Source organism: Leptopilina heterotoma, unplaced genomic scaffold, assembly GCF_015476425.1.
Source record: "Leptopilina heterotoma isolate Lh14 unplaced genomic scaffold, ASM1547642v1 Lhet_135, whole genome shotgun sequence".
Classification (NCBI taxonomy): domain Eukaryota; kingdom Metazoa; phylum Arthropoda; class Insecta; order Hymenoptera; family Figitidae; genus Leptopilina; species Leptopilina heterotoma.
The window spans coordinates 265,556-280,609 of record NW_025110854.1 but is presented as its reverse complement, the minus strand read 5'-3'; the positions used below and the strand labels follow the sequence as shown (position 1 = coordinate 280,609).

General features: G+C 31.6%; 1 protein-coding gene across 6 annotated transcripts in view; it reads left to right on the top strand.

Annotated features, from left to right (window-relative positions):
• The window catches only part of LOC122497701 (sodium/potassium-transporting ATPase subunit alpha), a 102,257-nt gene extending 98,294 nt beyond the window's left edge, over positions 1-3,963 (top strand). For all 6 annotated transcript variants that reach the window (XM_043604967.1, XM_043604966.1, XM_043604970.1 and 3 more), the window contains one exon: positions 451-3,963. In XM_043604967.1, the coding sequence (XP_043460902.1) occupies positions 451-571 (121 nt within the window). In that variant the 3' untranslated portion in view covers positions 572-3,963. The remainder of the gene's footprint in view (positions 1-450) is intronic.
• Positions 3,964-15,054: the final 11,091 nt, after the last annotated feature.

Sequence of the window (15,054 nt, the reverse complement as noted above, 5' to 3'; positions counted from 1 at the left end):
TTAAAAATGTTTATATTTTTTAAAACTAAAATTAATCAGTATTATAAATAATAAAATTGAATTCGAACAACCATGTGCAATTATTTCTCCTGAAGTGGCTCGCCTCTCGGTAAGACCATCTACACGGAGAAAAAAAGGATTGTTACGTTGACAAAAAGATTGTTAATATAGAACTAACAAATTCATTCTGTTGTCCTAGCAATTCAAATTGTTTCTAATAAGAATAAATCTGTTAAGGTAACAACAAATTTTGTAACAACAACAAACGTTCTTTTTTCTCTGCGTAAACTTGGTGTTCTTAGAGAAAGGTTTGACTGCAACTCTTTCTTCTTTCTTTTATTCCAAAAAATGTTAGAGGCAAACAATGTAATTATAATGACAATAAATGAAAACTAATTTAAAGAAAGTAAACTCTAAAAATGCTAACTGTTATGAAATGATTGATTGCAGGTTTGTTTGGTGGTTACCAGCACTTCCATTCATGTTGGCCATCTTCATTTACGATGAAACAAGGCGATTTTATATTCGTCGAAATCCAGGTGGTTGGCTAGAACAAGAAACTTATTATTAGATGCCCTGTCGCAACGAAATAGAGAAGCAGCGGCAGAAGAGAAAGCATACCCACGCAGAAACACATGAAAAGAAACAAAAATAAAAAATCATTTACAAAATGAGAAAAAGTATTCATTCACAAAAAAAGAAATACATACATTTACACGTTTTACATAGGGCGTGCTATTGGGTCTATCATCGTCGCGAGGTAGGCTTGACTGCATTCATCATTATTATAGCCGATTCGCTTGGCTTTAGGTTTTTTCACATCGAACAAACCGATAACAACGACGAAGACGTCGCCAAGAGTGTTCTACGTGGGCGACATCGTGCGTTGAGACTAGGGCGCTGTTACAAACAGTAACTCGTCATTCCTGCTCTGCTTGCTCAGACTCAACAATCTTCAGTCAATACGAACTTCGTAATATGAGGGACGGAATGACGACACCAAAAATAAACGATTGTGTGCGGAAGAATTTAAGAAAGGCCTAAAAAGAATGTAGAGGAGAAATCTTAGTATAAGATGAAGATGCAACTCGCCAAACAAATTAAACATTATTGCTCGAATATCTTATAAATTTGACAAGTTTCATCTTAACTTTCTCTCTCATCATTAATCAAACCAGGCAAGCCCTTATTATTGGAGACTAAGAAGTGGAGTAACTAACAATCCAATATACTAAGAAACTCATTGAATATTAGATTCAGCTATAAGTGAAGGCAGACGAAAACAACAGCAGCAACACTCCATTCGTCTTGTAAAATGAAGAATCTCCACTCAAATCCATAAATTGCTAATAAAACCGTACGCTAGATTGGCACGCCCTAGTTAAAGAGAGAAAAAGAAGTTTTATTAAAATAACTAATGGAATATTTAAAAATGAAAAATCGCGTTCGCAGTATTCATTAAAATTATTATTATTATTATTATTATTATTATTATTATTATTATTATTATTATTATTATTATTATTATTATTATTATCATCATTATTATTATTATTATTATTATCATTATTGTACAAGAAATAATATCGTTCGGTTTTAATCTTATTCCGAGTAGCTCTGAACAGATTGCGTATAATCAGTAGTTTGAGTCTTGGACGAAACACACAGAAAGCGAAAACAAGTTAAATAGTATAAATATTAGCCAATCAATACCAACTACAAGAGATTTCGAATTAAATTATTACGCGGACGACGCGGTATTCGTAGAGCCAAAGTACACCGCGACCAAAAAAGGAAAAAAATTAAAAAATAGGGTTTGGGTTGGGTGGGGGGAGGGAAACTGTTATTGATTTAATCGTAATAAAGTATAACGTGAATAGGAGCTGAGAGAAACAGTAGGAGCAGGATGGTTGTAGACGGAGAAAGGGGGAAAGTAAAAAACACATTCTTATGTAGGTGATCGAATTAAAGAAAGAAAAACAGTAAGGATAAAAACATTCATTCTCTTAGTTTTTCATAGGTTGTAAAACGCCAGTGGTGTACAAAACTCGCTATCGAGAAATCACTTAACCCCGAAACGTCGAACGCCCTGTTCTCAACCAACGGTATCGACTCGAATAACGCTCTTTACAAAAGTGACTTAAATGCCTGCCATGTGACTTTTGGGATCGGAGATCAACCGGGGCCAACAGAAAATACACAAAATAAATATTCTTTGACTGGGTACCGGATTTTCTAAAGCTGCATGTCGCTCTGTCCGGTTCGATAATATCGTTATCTGCGCGACGCACATTAGAAAAGCCCGTCTCCAAGTCGAGTATCACGTACATATGTAACACAATCACACGCTCATGTCTCGGCCCGGAAACTCAGGCCCGAAACCTACCTAAAGTGTTCATATAATCGAGATGTTCTCGAGGTGTCATACACGCGTTAAAAAATGCACGTTCTTCCTTTACCAGTTTCCCCATCAATTTGATAAATAAGGGAGTACCGAGCCAGCAGCAAGAAATGCGTGAGCTCCTCAGCTCTTCCGATTATTTTTTTCTTGTTATGCTCGCGAGGGGCTGTGCGAACTTTCCGCCAGTGAATAAGCGTCACACACTGTTGTGGGAGACTGGTGGAGTCCAGAGGATGCGCCGAGTGCAAAAATTTATTATTTCGTCGAGAAGGTTAACACCTTGACCCTGTAAAGTTTTATTAATCAACACTTGGTGCATAGGTAACTCAACACTGTAACTTGAAAAGTATTTTAAAATAGTCTTTCCAAAATAGCTGTCGTTTCATAAATATAAAGTACCTTCTATTTCTTGCTTACAATTACGCAATTACAATTGGCAAAATATTTAAAAATTCTTAAAAATTAAGTTTATGATATTAAGCAGTGTTCGGTGTTGAATAATTCAACTAATCGAAGAGAAAAGTTTGCCAGGGAGGCTCGGAGCATTTGGAGGCTCGGCATTGATTTTTGTAAACGCTTGCGAGAAAGATGATGGATCCGCGGTTGTTAACAGGGTGTTCCGTGTCGGGGGGCGTAGAAGCCCAAATAAAATGCTTTGCCATCGTGCGCCGCCTCTCATTTTAGGCTAATAATTTAAATAATATAATAATTATTATTATTATAATGATAATATAATACATGTTAAAATAAGATATTATTAGATGTAATTATTATATATGGTTTAGTTTAGCTCGTGTTGTTGAAGAAAAAACAAAGTAAGTTTAAGTAAAAAAAATTAAAAAAGATGATGATAAATGGAGAAGGTGCGAGGAAATCTCGGTCTAAGACCAGAAAAAATATGTGACAGACTGAACGGGTACAGGTGAAATATTTATCTAGCATTTCTTCTTGAGTCGCGTCCTCGTAGTCGTGAGCAAAAGACGCAAATTTAAAATCAGTCTTTTGAAAAAATGTAAATGCTCGAGGATAGAAATGAACCAAAATTAGCAAAGAGTAAGCCTTGAGACTGTGAGTTTGCAAACTAAACATTGGAATGAGGTCTTCGTGCCTGTACAGACCGTCACATGTTACAGAATTATTGAATGATTATGAGAAAAATTGAATAATGTTTTATTAATATTGTAAATATTTTAAATAATTGAAAACGGACAGGCAGATTGTGCGTGACTGGGGACTCGCCTGAGAACGACCTGCCCGATTAATTAACGGAAGATCACACTCGACGCTTGAGTCCCTACAGTTTTTGTGTTTTCGTTAGCAGCACATGTATTACACACCGTTACACGCACGCATATTAAATACACAGAAAAACGCCACTACACATCCACCTGAACACACATTGATCTTGTCTACTATCTTATACCTTCAAAATAAAAATTCCTTTCGTATGATTATCTATAAGTTCTGTTTTCACACGCGAATACATTAAGGAATAAACGAGAGACATTGTCCAACCCAAGTGTCATTACTTTTGATGTTAAATAAAAAATAAATAATTAATACAGATGACTTTTTCTTTCAAGTGTAAATTACTCATTTTCCTTATTCCTTTTTATATTTTAATCATTTTTATTCAAATGTTTATACAATTACAAAAACTGTTAAATAAAAAAAAGTCTAAAAATCAATAAAGCAAATCATTGTATTTGATAATTATGATTGTATAACAATTCTGGAGTACTTTTACCGTCACCAGGGAAATTTTTTCAATATTGTCTTCACTAAAAATCTAAATTGTTTTAAAAAAATTCCTTAACAATTCAAATAAATATATTGTGAACACATCCTTCTGAAGATTTCTTCCAAGTTTCATTAAACAGTTTTTAAATTAACAAGATGTATGACTCTTTTGTGATCCAAGTATTGTAATTAAATAAGATTTTTTTTGTGGTTCTTTAGGATCAGTAATTTGGAAAAGAAACTAAATTTTTTGTTCTTTAGACGTTTCGATCCTGGTTTGGATCCTCATCAGTAAATTTTATTAATTCTGCAATGTACATATTTATTTGTTTATATTTATAATATTTATGAATGAATCGCATGTGACAATTGTAAGATTATTTTATTTGTTATTAATTTATTAATTTTTTCTTAAATTTGTTTTTGTTTATGTTTTTTTTTTTTGGTTTTTTTTTTGTTTTGTTTTTTGTTTTTTGTTTCTTTTTTAAATTAATTAATTTTTTTTTTTTTTTTATTTTCTTTTCCAAATTACTGATCCTAAAGAACCACAAAAAAAATCTTATTTAATTTTAAATTAACATTGCAATTGCATAAGTATCAATTATTGACATTTTTTAGGCTAAGATTCGTCTTGTACGTTTTATAAAACAAAAAATTTGTAAAAATACACAAAATCGTGAATATTCTCCCCAATTCTTCCAATTAAATAATGTTATTCAGTATCCTTTCATAAGTTTTCTTAAATTCGGAGAAATTCATGAATTTTTTCACTGTTTTTAAGTCAATAAAAATATAATCATTTTAGTTACTTTGTTGGCAAAATATTACCATACTATTTAAAACAAGAACTAAATTAAAATAATTTACTACTTTATTATTTTGAGCAATAGGGAATCCAGAAAAGGCATTATAAAAAATTTGTGTATTTATATGTGTCTGCAAAATTTTGTTTGCGTATCACGGGAAAACTGCTTGATGGATTAAAGTGAAACTTGGCATTCTTGTTGGTATTAGACTGATTTAGAATATTAGCCATATTTGATTAAAAAATATTAATTTATAAACATTGGCCTTAACAAAACACATCTTTTTCGTACAATACATTTTTGTCCAATTGTGATTAGTTCTCGAGAAAAACGTAAAATACCATAAAATTCTCTAAAATACGAATTCTAATAAAACAGAATTATTCTTAAAGAAAATCAGTAACATTTATGTAATTCAGGGCGCTGATCAAGAAAATCAGATTGAAAATTTGAGAAAATTAAAATTTTATGGTAAAAACCATAAAAATGTGGTTTTTTGCATTTAACTCCTAAAAAACACAGAATTTCAAAAAATATTCCCAACAAAAGAACATTTTCTTCGTGCAATACCTTTTTGTTCAATACCATAAAATTGTCTAAAATACGAATTCTAATAAAGCAGAATTATTCTTAAAGAAAGTCAGTAACATTTTTATGTAATTCAGGGCGCTGATTAAGAAAATCAGATAAAAAATTTGTGAAAATTAAAATTTCATGGTAAAAACCATAAATGACACCATAAAATTGTTTTTTTTGCATTTAACTCCTAAAAAACACAGAACTCTCGCTTTTTACTTTTTAAGTAATAAAAAGGGATTCAAATTGACTTTCTAGTTGGTAATAGAAGGTAACCAACGTAGACCCTACCCCCTCCAACGTGTTCCGAAAAAAAGATTTTTTTTAAAGTGCCCAGTGGAGAGGACACCACAGTGGCGGGCGAAGCCCGCCTTCCCCACGTGTTCTCTCGTTTTTTTGTAATAGAACGGGGATCAAATTCACTTTCTAATTGACTATTGTAGTATACCTAGCAAACACGTTATATAAGTATTCTATAACAGTGAGGTTACAGTGTTATAGAACATTTGTTCCTAACTAGTTATAGATCTGTGATAGAACCTGATTGTAACAGAGTTCTAGAACATAGTTACAAGTTAGTTACAGAATAGTTCTGTATTATGCTTATGTCACAGTTCTATCACAATGTGATGTAAGAGTTACATAACTTTAATGTCGCAAATTTTCTGTAACTGTTGTTCCAACCTTGTTCTATAACTGTGTATGAACATTGTTGTGTAATTGGTCTAAACATCTGTTGCAATGCAGTTCTGTAATATACAGTTTAACATTGTCCGAACAATGTTAAACTCTTCTAACAAATTTGGTGTAGTTCATATTATTTTTAATATAATATAATATAATTCGTAATAATTTATAAAAAATACCTATATGGGTGATTCTTCATTAAGTGGTCACTTTTGCTTCCCCTCTGTTTCCTATTTAATAACTTGAAAAATTGTTATCTAATCTACTTCAAACTTTTGCATAATTAATCTTCAATATGTTTTTAGTAATATCATAATCGAAAAAATTTTTTTAATTAAAACAAAAGTTGTAATTCAATTGCAAATGTTCAAAAAATGCACATTTGTCGTTTCTCCACACATGAATCATGAAGTTTAATATGTTTTATTTTACACAAACTTTATTTTAAACGTTTTTTTATTTATTCTATTCGAAAGTTCATCTCAAAAACTAAGTTTTAGTGTGTCGTTTTCTAATTTCCATTAAAAAATCTGTGTAAAAATATTTTTTTAATATTTTCCCCAATCTTTTTTTATTTAGAACTGGAGTTTACAATTTCATTGATTTTCATTAATTTTATTCCCTTTTTTAGTGCGATTTTATTTGCCATTAATATTATTAAGTTAATAAGTTGTATTTATGTTAAATTTGCAAAAAGAAATATAATTTTTAGATTTAAAACTACAAAAGTTACTATTATTTTATAGCGTATTTTAATGGTATGTAACTCCATACCCGACAAAATTGCCGAATTCTAAATGTATAAAAAAAAAATAAAATAATAGTGATTTAGAGTAAGCAAATCTCTTTAATAATCTGCAAAAATTGTTTATTTTTATGAATTTTTACGGTTTCAATGAATTTTTTTCTTTGATTTGTAAACTCCAGTTCCTGTAAACTCCAGTTCCTAATTTCGTTTCGCGTAATGGAAGTGTTTTGTTTTCTTGAATAAATATTATTAACCTCGATTAACCTGTATCAAAACAAGTAATTTCAATAACAGGTATGAGTAAAAATACAGTACCGTCCGAAATTGTCAGTCCACCCATTTTTAAAGGAATGAAAAAAATTCTTTAACGTAAAATTCATGAAAACTAAAATTTTTTTTGGTTTATATTTTGTAAGAGGATAAAATTTTGAAAAGAATAAGACCTCACAGAAGTCATTTGCCCAAAATTTGTAGAAGATATTCTTAATAATCGTCATTTTCAATGTTTTACAAAAATTTGAATAACTTCTAAAATAATGAACGCTTTTTAATAATCTTTGGCTTATTTTAAAGGTCATTTTCTACGGAATAAGCATTACTTATAGGCATTAACCTGTAATTTTTTACTTGGAATAAGCATGACGTCAAAGTTGGACAAAAAAATTCAAAAAATTTGAAATAATATTATTAAAAGAAAAATAATTTTTGAAATTCAAACATATTTTTTTATTAACTTTTCTTTAAAAATCTTCACCATATCATGTTTTATATATGTTCTAGAATAGTTTTTAGTACAAAAAATTTATTTCAAATTTTTCTAATTTTTTTGTCCAACTTTGACGTCATGCTTATTCCAAATAAAAAATTACAGGTTAATGCCTATAAGTAATGCTTATTCCGTAGAAAACGACCTTTAAAATAAGCCTAAGATTATTAAAAAGCGTTCATTATTTTAGAAGTTATTCAAATTTTTGTAAAACATTGAAAATGACGATTTTTAAGAACATCTTCTACAAATTTTGGTCAAATAACTTCTGTGAGGTCTTATTCTTTTCAAAATTTTATTGTCTTTCAAAATATAAACCAAAAAAATTTTGAGTTTTCATAAATTTTATGTTAAAAAATTTTTTTCATTCCTTCAAAAATGGGTGGACTGACAATTTTGGCCGGTACTGTATTATTTATTTATTTATTTATTAAAGCAGTTTAAAGTAATTATTTGCTTATTTACACTATTTATAATTATTCACAGTCGAAAATTAACTTTTTCAAATAAATTATTTAACCTTTAAATTACAAATTTTTAAATTGTTTGTATATAAAACTAAAGAAAGAATTAAACTCAAATATCTATAAAATAATCATTTTCAAGCTTTATTAAAAAGATCTAAATAAAAAATTTCCAAAAAATTTAATTAAAAAAGAAAATTTTAACATATTCAAAAGTTACCACTTTGTGGAGAATCACTCATATAGTAATTATTGACAACAAATTGCTTTCTTATTTCTTTTATACTACTATCAGTAGCATTTTTTACTCTATCTTTAAATTTTCTTCAGTTTTATTATTCTTCTAGTGACTATTTAAACAATATTATTATGTATAAAAGTCTCATAAATGTTTTAAAGGTGCATGTAATGTAATCGAGAATGTAATTATTCGTTAATTGTTTGACATTATTATTATTCGTAATAGCAAATTTTTTTGATAAATTAATTTCACAAAGAATTTTGTAAAATCTATTTATATTTAAATGAAAAATTATAGAATATAAATTTGTTATAAAAATGTAGAAATTTCATTAATTAAGCTTAAAATTATTGCTTTAATCTTTCATTTAAAAAGTAATTTTTAAGCCTTTCCTTATGCTTGTAACTTTGAAAATTTACATTTTTCAATTAACATTATTAAATATAATGTATATTATACATAACATAATTATACTATTGTTGCAAATACAGTATCCTTTTTCAAGTTACAAAGCACATTTTCATAGTTCCTTCGTTATATATGTAAATTCTAAACTTCCTTTCATGAGCCTCCGTGGCGCAGTTGGTAGAGCGTTTGATTTATAATCCACTCCTAGCTGCGTCTTGCGTTCGAGACCTCGTGGTTGTAAATATTTAAATAAATAGCAAAACAAATTTTCTTCGACATGTATAAATATTCCGGGTATGTATGACATGTGAGAACAGCGTGGAATATTTTTTTAATTTTAATTAAAATATTTTTTAATGACAGATATAAGTAACAGAAATTTGTAACTGTTCTAGAACTGTGACAAGTATCTTCGTCACCATGTTACAGATCTGTTACTTAACTGTGACAACCTTCTGACTACGACATTTTGCGTACCCAGTGAGTCCCCTGTGAGTCACCAGTTACATCACATGTTCTTCAATTATTTGTCACAGTTCTGTAACAGATCTGTAACAGTGTTTGCTGGGATTACTTTTTAAAAAAACTTTAAATAATATAGGAGTTCAGTAGTTTCTGATTGAAAGATTGAATTATTGAAAAATTGAATGATTGAGAGTGCAGTCCCATGGCACCGTTTTGCGTTGCGTTTTGTAACTAGGCAATGAGTGCAAATAGAGCAAACATATATCTGTATCTCTCTCACACTCATTGCCTAGTTACAAAACGCAACGCAAAACGCTGTCATGGGACTCCAGCCTGAGGCCGCAGTCCCATGGCAGCGTTTTGCGTTGCGTTGTAATAAGAGAGAATGCAGCAAACGTATATTTGCGTCTTTTTCTCTCCCATTACGACGCAACGCAAAACGCTGTCATGGGACTCCACCCTGAGATTGGGATTGAATGATTGAGGTTGAATGATTGAACCGAGGGGGTATTTTCTAAGAAAAATGGTGTACACAGTAATCCCTATTACGCACATTACGGCTAATACGCCTATTACGCTAGTATTACGCCAATACGTTATATTACCCGAATATTACGCTATATTACAGGAATATTACACAATATTACACTGCCGTCCTGATTTAAAAACACCATATCTACATTTTGGGTTGTTTCGAGATATTTGACAAAATACGTTTTTATTAATACTTTCTTTAACATAATGTTTTTTCAAAAGGTAGTGATGCTTCTTGAGTAATTCGGGTACGCTGAATTTTATTATGCAAAAAAAATTTCAATTTTTCATTGCAAATATGCAAAACTGTAGTTGTGCTAATTTATTAAGTGAAAAATCGCGGGGAATCCTTACTAAAAAGCATATCTACGCAGATGTGCTTTTTATCATGGAGAAACAGCTCAAGTCCATCAGGAAAGTAGCCTCTACAAAGCTCGAGTTCCTGATCTAAAAAACCATAACTACGTAGATAGGCCTTGTTCATCAGGAAGTCACTGGTCAAACGACCTGAAATCCTCATAAACTGTAGTTAGGCCTGTAGTTAGGCCACTTAACATCAGGATTCGTCGGAAATCGATGTAGATAGTGCTTTTTAGTAAAATTAACTCCTAATTAACTCGAAAATTAATTAAGATTAATAATTCTAATTAGCATAGAAAAATTCATCTTTTTTTTACGAATCCAACCGTATAAAAAACTCATTTTTGATAAAAAGTGTAGATATGGTGTTTTTAAATCAGGACGGCAGTACAGGTGTAATTCTGAGTATTTTGGATGAAATAAATAATAAAATTCAGTTATAAGTACATAGGGTAAATGTAGGTATTACCGTGGTTTGAAATCTAATGCAAACTTAGTCAATAGATTGTGAACAAACCTCACAAAATATTTGTATATTTTTTTTTTAAATTGATCTTTGACTTTATTTGATATAATAAAAAAATTTAGAATGTCGTAGTGCGTATATTTTATTATATAATAAATATTTTTGAAAGTAATGCAAGTGCTGGTATTACCGTGGTGCACAAAGCTTCATGATCGGAATACCGTGTGCCAAATACCGTGGATGATCTAGTAAAGGTACACTCTCACCTCACTGCCTGCCTGCCTGTGCAGGCAGGCGCCATAAGAGTGAGAGAGAAAAAACATTTAATTTGAATTTTCTGACTCTCTTACTCTTATGTGTTACCATGTCAACCTGCAGGCAGGTAGGCAGGCAGTAGGAGCTGTGCGAGCGCCTTTACCGTGTGCCTTATACCGCGAAAATTTCAAGTTGTAGAATTCGCAAACGGTTGAATGAAATTAAGCAAATTTGAAACAGTGGTTAATTAATTTAACAATAAATATTCTTATATTTTAGCAGATACTAATAATAATCACAGAATTCGTTATAAATCTATTAATAACTTTATTTAGTGCCTTTATTTAGTACATACATACCTAATAATATTTAATTAAATATTTTTTATGAAAATAGTACTTATTATTAAAATAACAATAGTATTTGGTCTAAATCATTCTGAAATTATTTTTTAATTCCTGCGGTTCTCCTTTAACTTGAAAAGCACGATTTGTTACTTTACATATTATTTTTAATGATAATAACGACCCACGGTATTTGGCGCACAAGTTCAAAACGTTATCCAATTACCGTGTTGATAAAATAAAAATAAAAATACGTTAAATCATAATTTACCACGAAGTTTTGACTTTAAAAATACTTTAATTAATCGAATATACAAAAATTAACAAGTTTAAAAGTATTAATAATGAAAAAAGCGATTTATATAAAACTGTATTTTTGCATTACAATGAGCAATTTATCAAACTTTCCGCACCTACAAAATTTAGATCAAATTTAATCATGAAACACTTGAAGCATTTAAAATCGAGTTTAATGTACATAGTAACTTAAAATTATTTTCCTCTATTTGAGGGCGTGGTACTGTACAAATATAATTTTTAATGTCATAGTACCCATGAACATCCATATTTATAAGAGTCAAATTTCTGTGTTTGACAATCTAGTTAATTAATTATTTGATAAATTGAACTATGCAAATAAAAATACTATTACGCGACTATTACACGATATTACTTACTATTACACAGCTATTACTCGGTAATACGCTATATTACTGACTATTACGCACCATTACGCACTATTACGGGTATTACATAGCTATTACCAGGAATGTGTACACTCCAATACGCAAGAAAATACCCCCTCGGATTGAACGATTGAATGATTGGGATTGAATAATTGAATGATTGAAAAATTGTATGATTGAGATTGGGATTGAGATTGAATGATTGAAAGATAGAACGATTGAGCAGCTCGTATTGAAAACGACATCCTCACCTAAAAAGTATTGCTTTACGTGCTTGCCACATAATATACTATTCCTAGTGGTTAACAGTTCTTTCCAATTTTCTAAAAAAATAGTCACTAAGACTATCGGAGGTACCTACACGTTTTTCGAAAGTTTTTTTATTAACTATTGTAATGTTAAGATCTAATGATCGTTATCCAATCATTTTGATGAAAAAACCTTGTTGATATCTTTTCTTCTGCACAAATTTTGTTTCTCTTTCTTTGATCTGCAACAAGGCAAAAATCATTACTCCATATATGAAGGTTGTGTTAAAGGTTTTTAGGGAATAGAAAAAATTTATCAATGCGCAAAACTATAATAAGAAAAGGTTAAGTTTATTAAAATATAAATTTAAGGGACACAACAAAAGAATCTGGTTAGGCTTCGATATTTCGTTCTCACATACACAAAACTCACGCCGCTCACGGCCCTCACTCGCTCGCCATGTTCTATTCTCTGTCTCTTTTCATTCTCGTCTACTCACGCTCTACCTGACCTAACCTAACCTTCCGTTTGTGTGGCTGTAGCGCCAAGTTTTAAATTGAGTACAAAATAAAGTGATTTTATAACAATCGGCTATCCTGTCAGGGGTTTGGTCTCCAAACCTCTATGTTACATAGTCATTTAAGTATTTGGGTTTTCGTCGCACTCTTTTCTCTGGAATTACAATTTTTGATTCTTGAATAACATTTTCCGAATTTTTCGTCTCAACTAGTTCATCGTTCTTATCGTCAATGGCATTTTCATTCTCGACTTCAGACTCATCAACATCACTCTCCATATTATCACTCTCGCACTCGCTATCCTGATTTCCTCTCCAAATCTTCAGCTGGCTCACATGAGCCGTTGTTTCGTATCCTCGATCGTTAATCTTATTTAGTTTTTTTGAACGATATGTATTACTTGACTCTACTCTTGTGACCACTAGTGGTCCACTAAAGCATTTCTGAAGTTTGGTGGAGAATCCAGTAGCTATCGGTGACTTTTTAATGAAAACAATATCTCCCTGCTTAAAAGTTATGTTTTTCAATCGATTTACATCATAGCGCGATTTATACTCACTCTGAGTTCGTCGAATACTTTCACGAATTTCTTTTTGAATTTCAACTGGACATCTATATGTTTCGCAGTCTACTGTAATATTTCGAGTTTGACAATCCTCAAATCGTGGCAAATAGCCATATAACGCTTCATACGGGCTCTTTTCCGTCGCAACACTCACCATACTGTTTATATCTCTTTCGATTTTCTTGAGTTTCAGGTCCCAATTGTCTGATTCTTCGCCGTCAATTAAACATTTCATCAATGGCAACAACGTTTGATTTAGACGTTCAATAAGCCCGTTTGCTTGCGGGTGTCGCGTAGAATTTAAAGTATGTCGAATCTGATATTTCTCACATAGCGCTTGAAAGCCTTGGGACGTGAAACTCGTACCTCTATCTGTGATTATTCTTCTCGGAGCACCAAATGTCAAGATAAATTCCTCTACCTTTTGTACCGTCGTAGTCGCTTTTACATTTCTAACTGGTTGTATGTACGCATACTTCGTTAGGTTATCTATCAATCCGATGATATAACTATTTTTCCGCGTAGTTGTAATGAATGGACCTAAGTGGTCGATATGCACAATCTCGAAGGGGCGATTGCCTGGAGGGATCGGATTCAATTCCCCAGCTTGACGTCCGCTTTTCCTTTTCGATAATATACACTCCAAGCAGTTCCTGATGTGAAATTTCACATACCTGCGCATTTTCGGGAAATAGAAATAGTTGCTGATTCGCTTTACGGTTTTATCTACCCCAAAATGACTCGAAAGGTCGTGGTATGTACCTCAATACAATAGCCTTTCTGAAAGACTTCGGTATAACATAAACTTCGCGCTGTTGCTCTGTTGTACAGTAACCCGTCCTTTAAGCAAAAATCTCGTACTAACCCTTTTTCCGATTTCGATCTGTCGCGTTCTTTTTTTCTAATATCTCGATAATTATTTTTAGATTCTCATCCGATCTTTGATGCATTAATATCTCGTCTTCTTTAGTTTCAATTGTCATTATGTTCGCGTTTGGAGTGTCATCAATTGGTGCTCTCGATAGAGCATCAACGTGTAAAATTTTGCTCCCTTGTCGATGTTTAATCTCTAAGTTAAATTCGGATAATTGACTTATCCAACGGGCAATTTGTGGATTCTGCGTTTTCCACGCATTGACATTTACAAGGCACTGACAGTCTGTAATGACTGTAAATGGGATAGCGATTAAGTATGGCCTAAGTCTTTCTAAGGCCCACTTAATGGCCATCAATTCAAGTCGGCTTGAATGGTATTTCTCTTCCGTTTCGCTCGTACGTCTACTTACCGCGTAAATCATTCGGAGTGGATCATTTTCCCTATCGGCCTGTAATAGGATTGCTCCTATTCCCTTGGAGGATGCGTCTGTGTGTAATTCCGTTTTCCACGCTTTCGGATTATACACTTTCAAAACTGGTTCGCGTAATAAATTTAGCTTTAGAGTATCAAATGCCTCCTCACATTCTTTCGACCAAACAAATTCGTTACTTTGTTTTAATAGATCGGTTAAAGGTGAAGCTGTTTGCGCAAAATTTGGCACGAAGAGCCTAAAAAAACTGGCCATGCCCAAAAATTGTCTCACTTCGTGAACCGATTTGGGTTTCGGGAAATCCGCGATTGCTCTAATTTTTACCCTTCCTGGTTGAATCACTCCCTCACCCAAGACATAACCAAGGTATTCGACCTTTTTCAGCCCGAATCTACTTTTCTTTAAATTAATTGTTAAGTTTGCATCTTTTAATAATTTTAGGACAAATATCAAGTTTTCAAGCAGCTC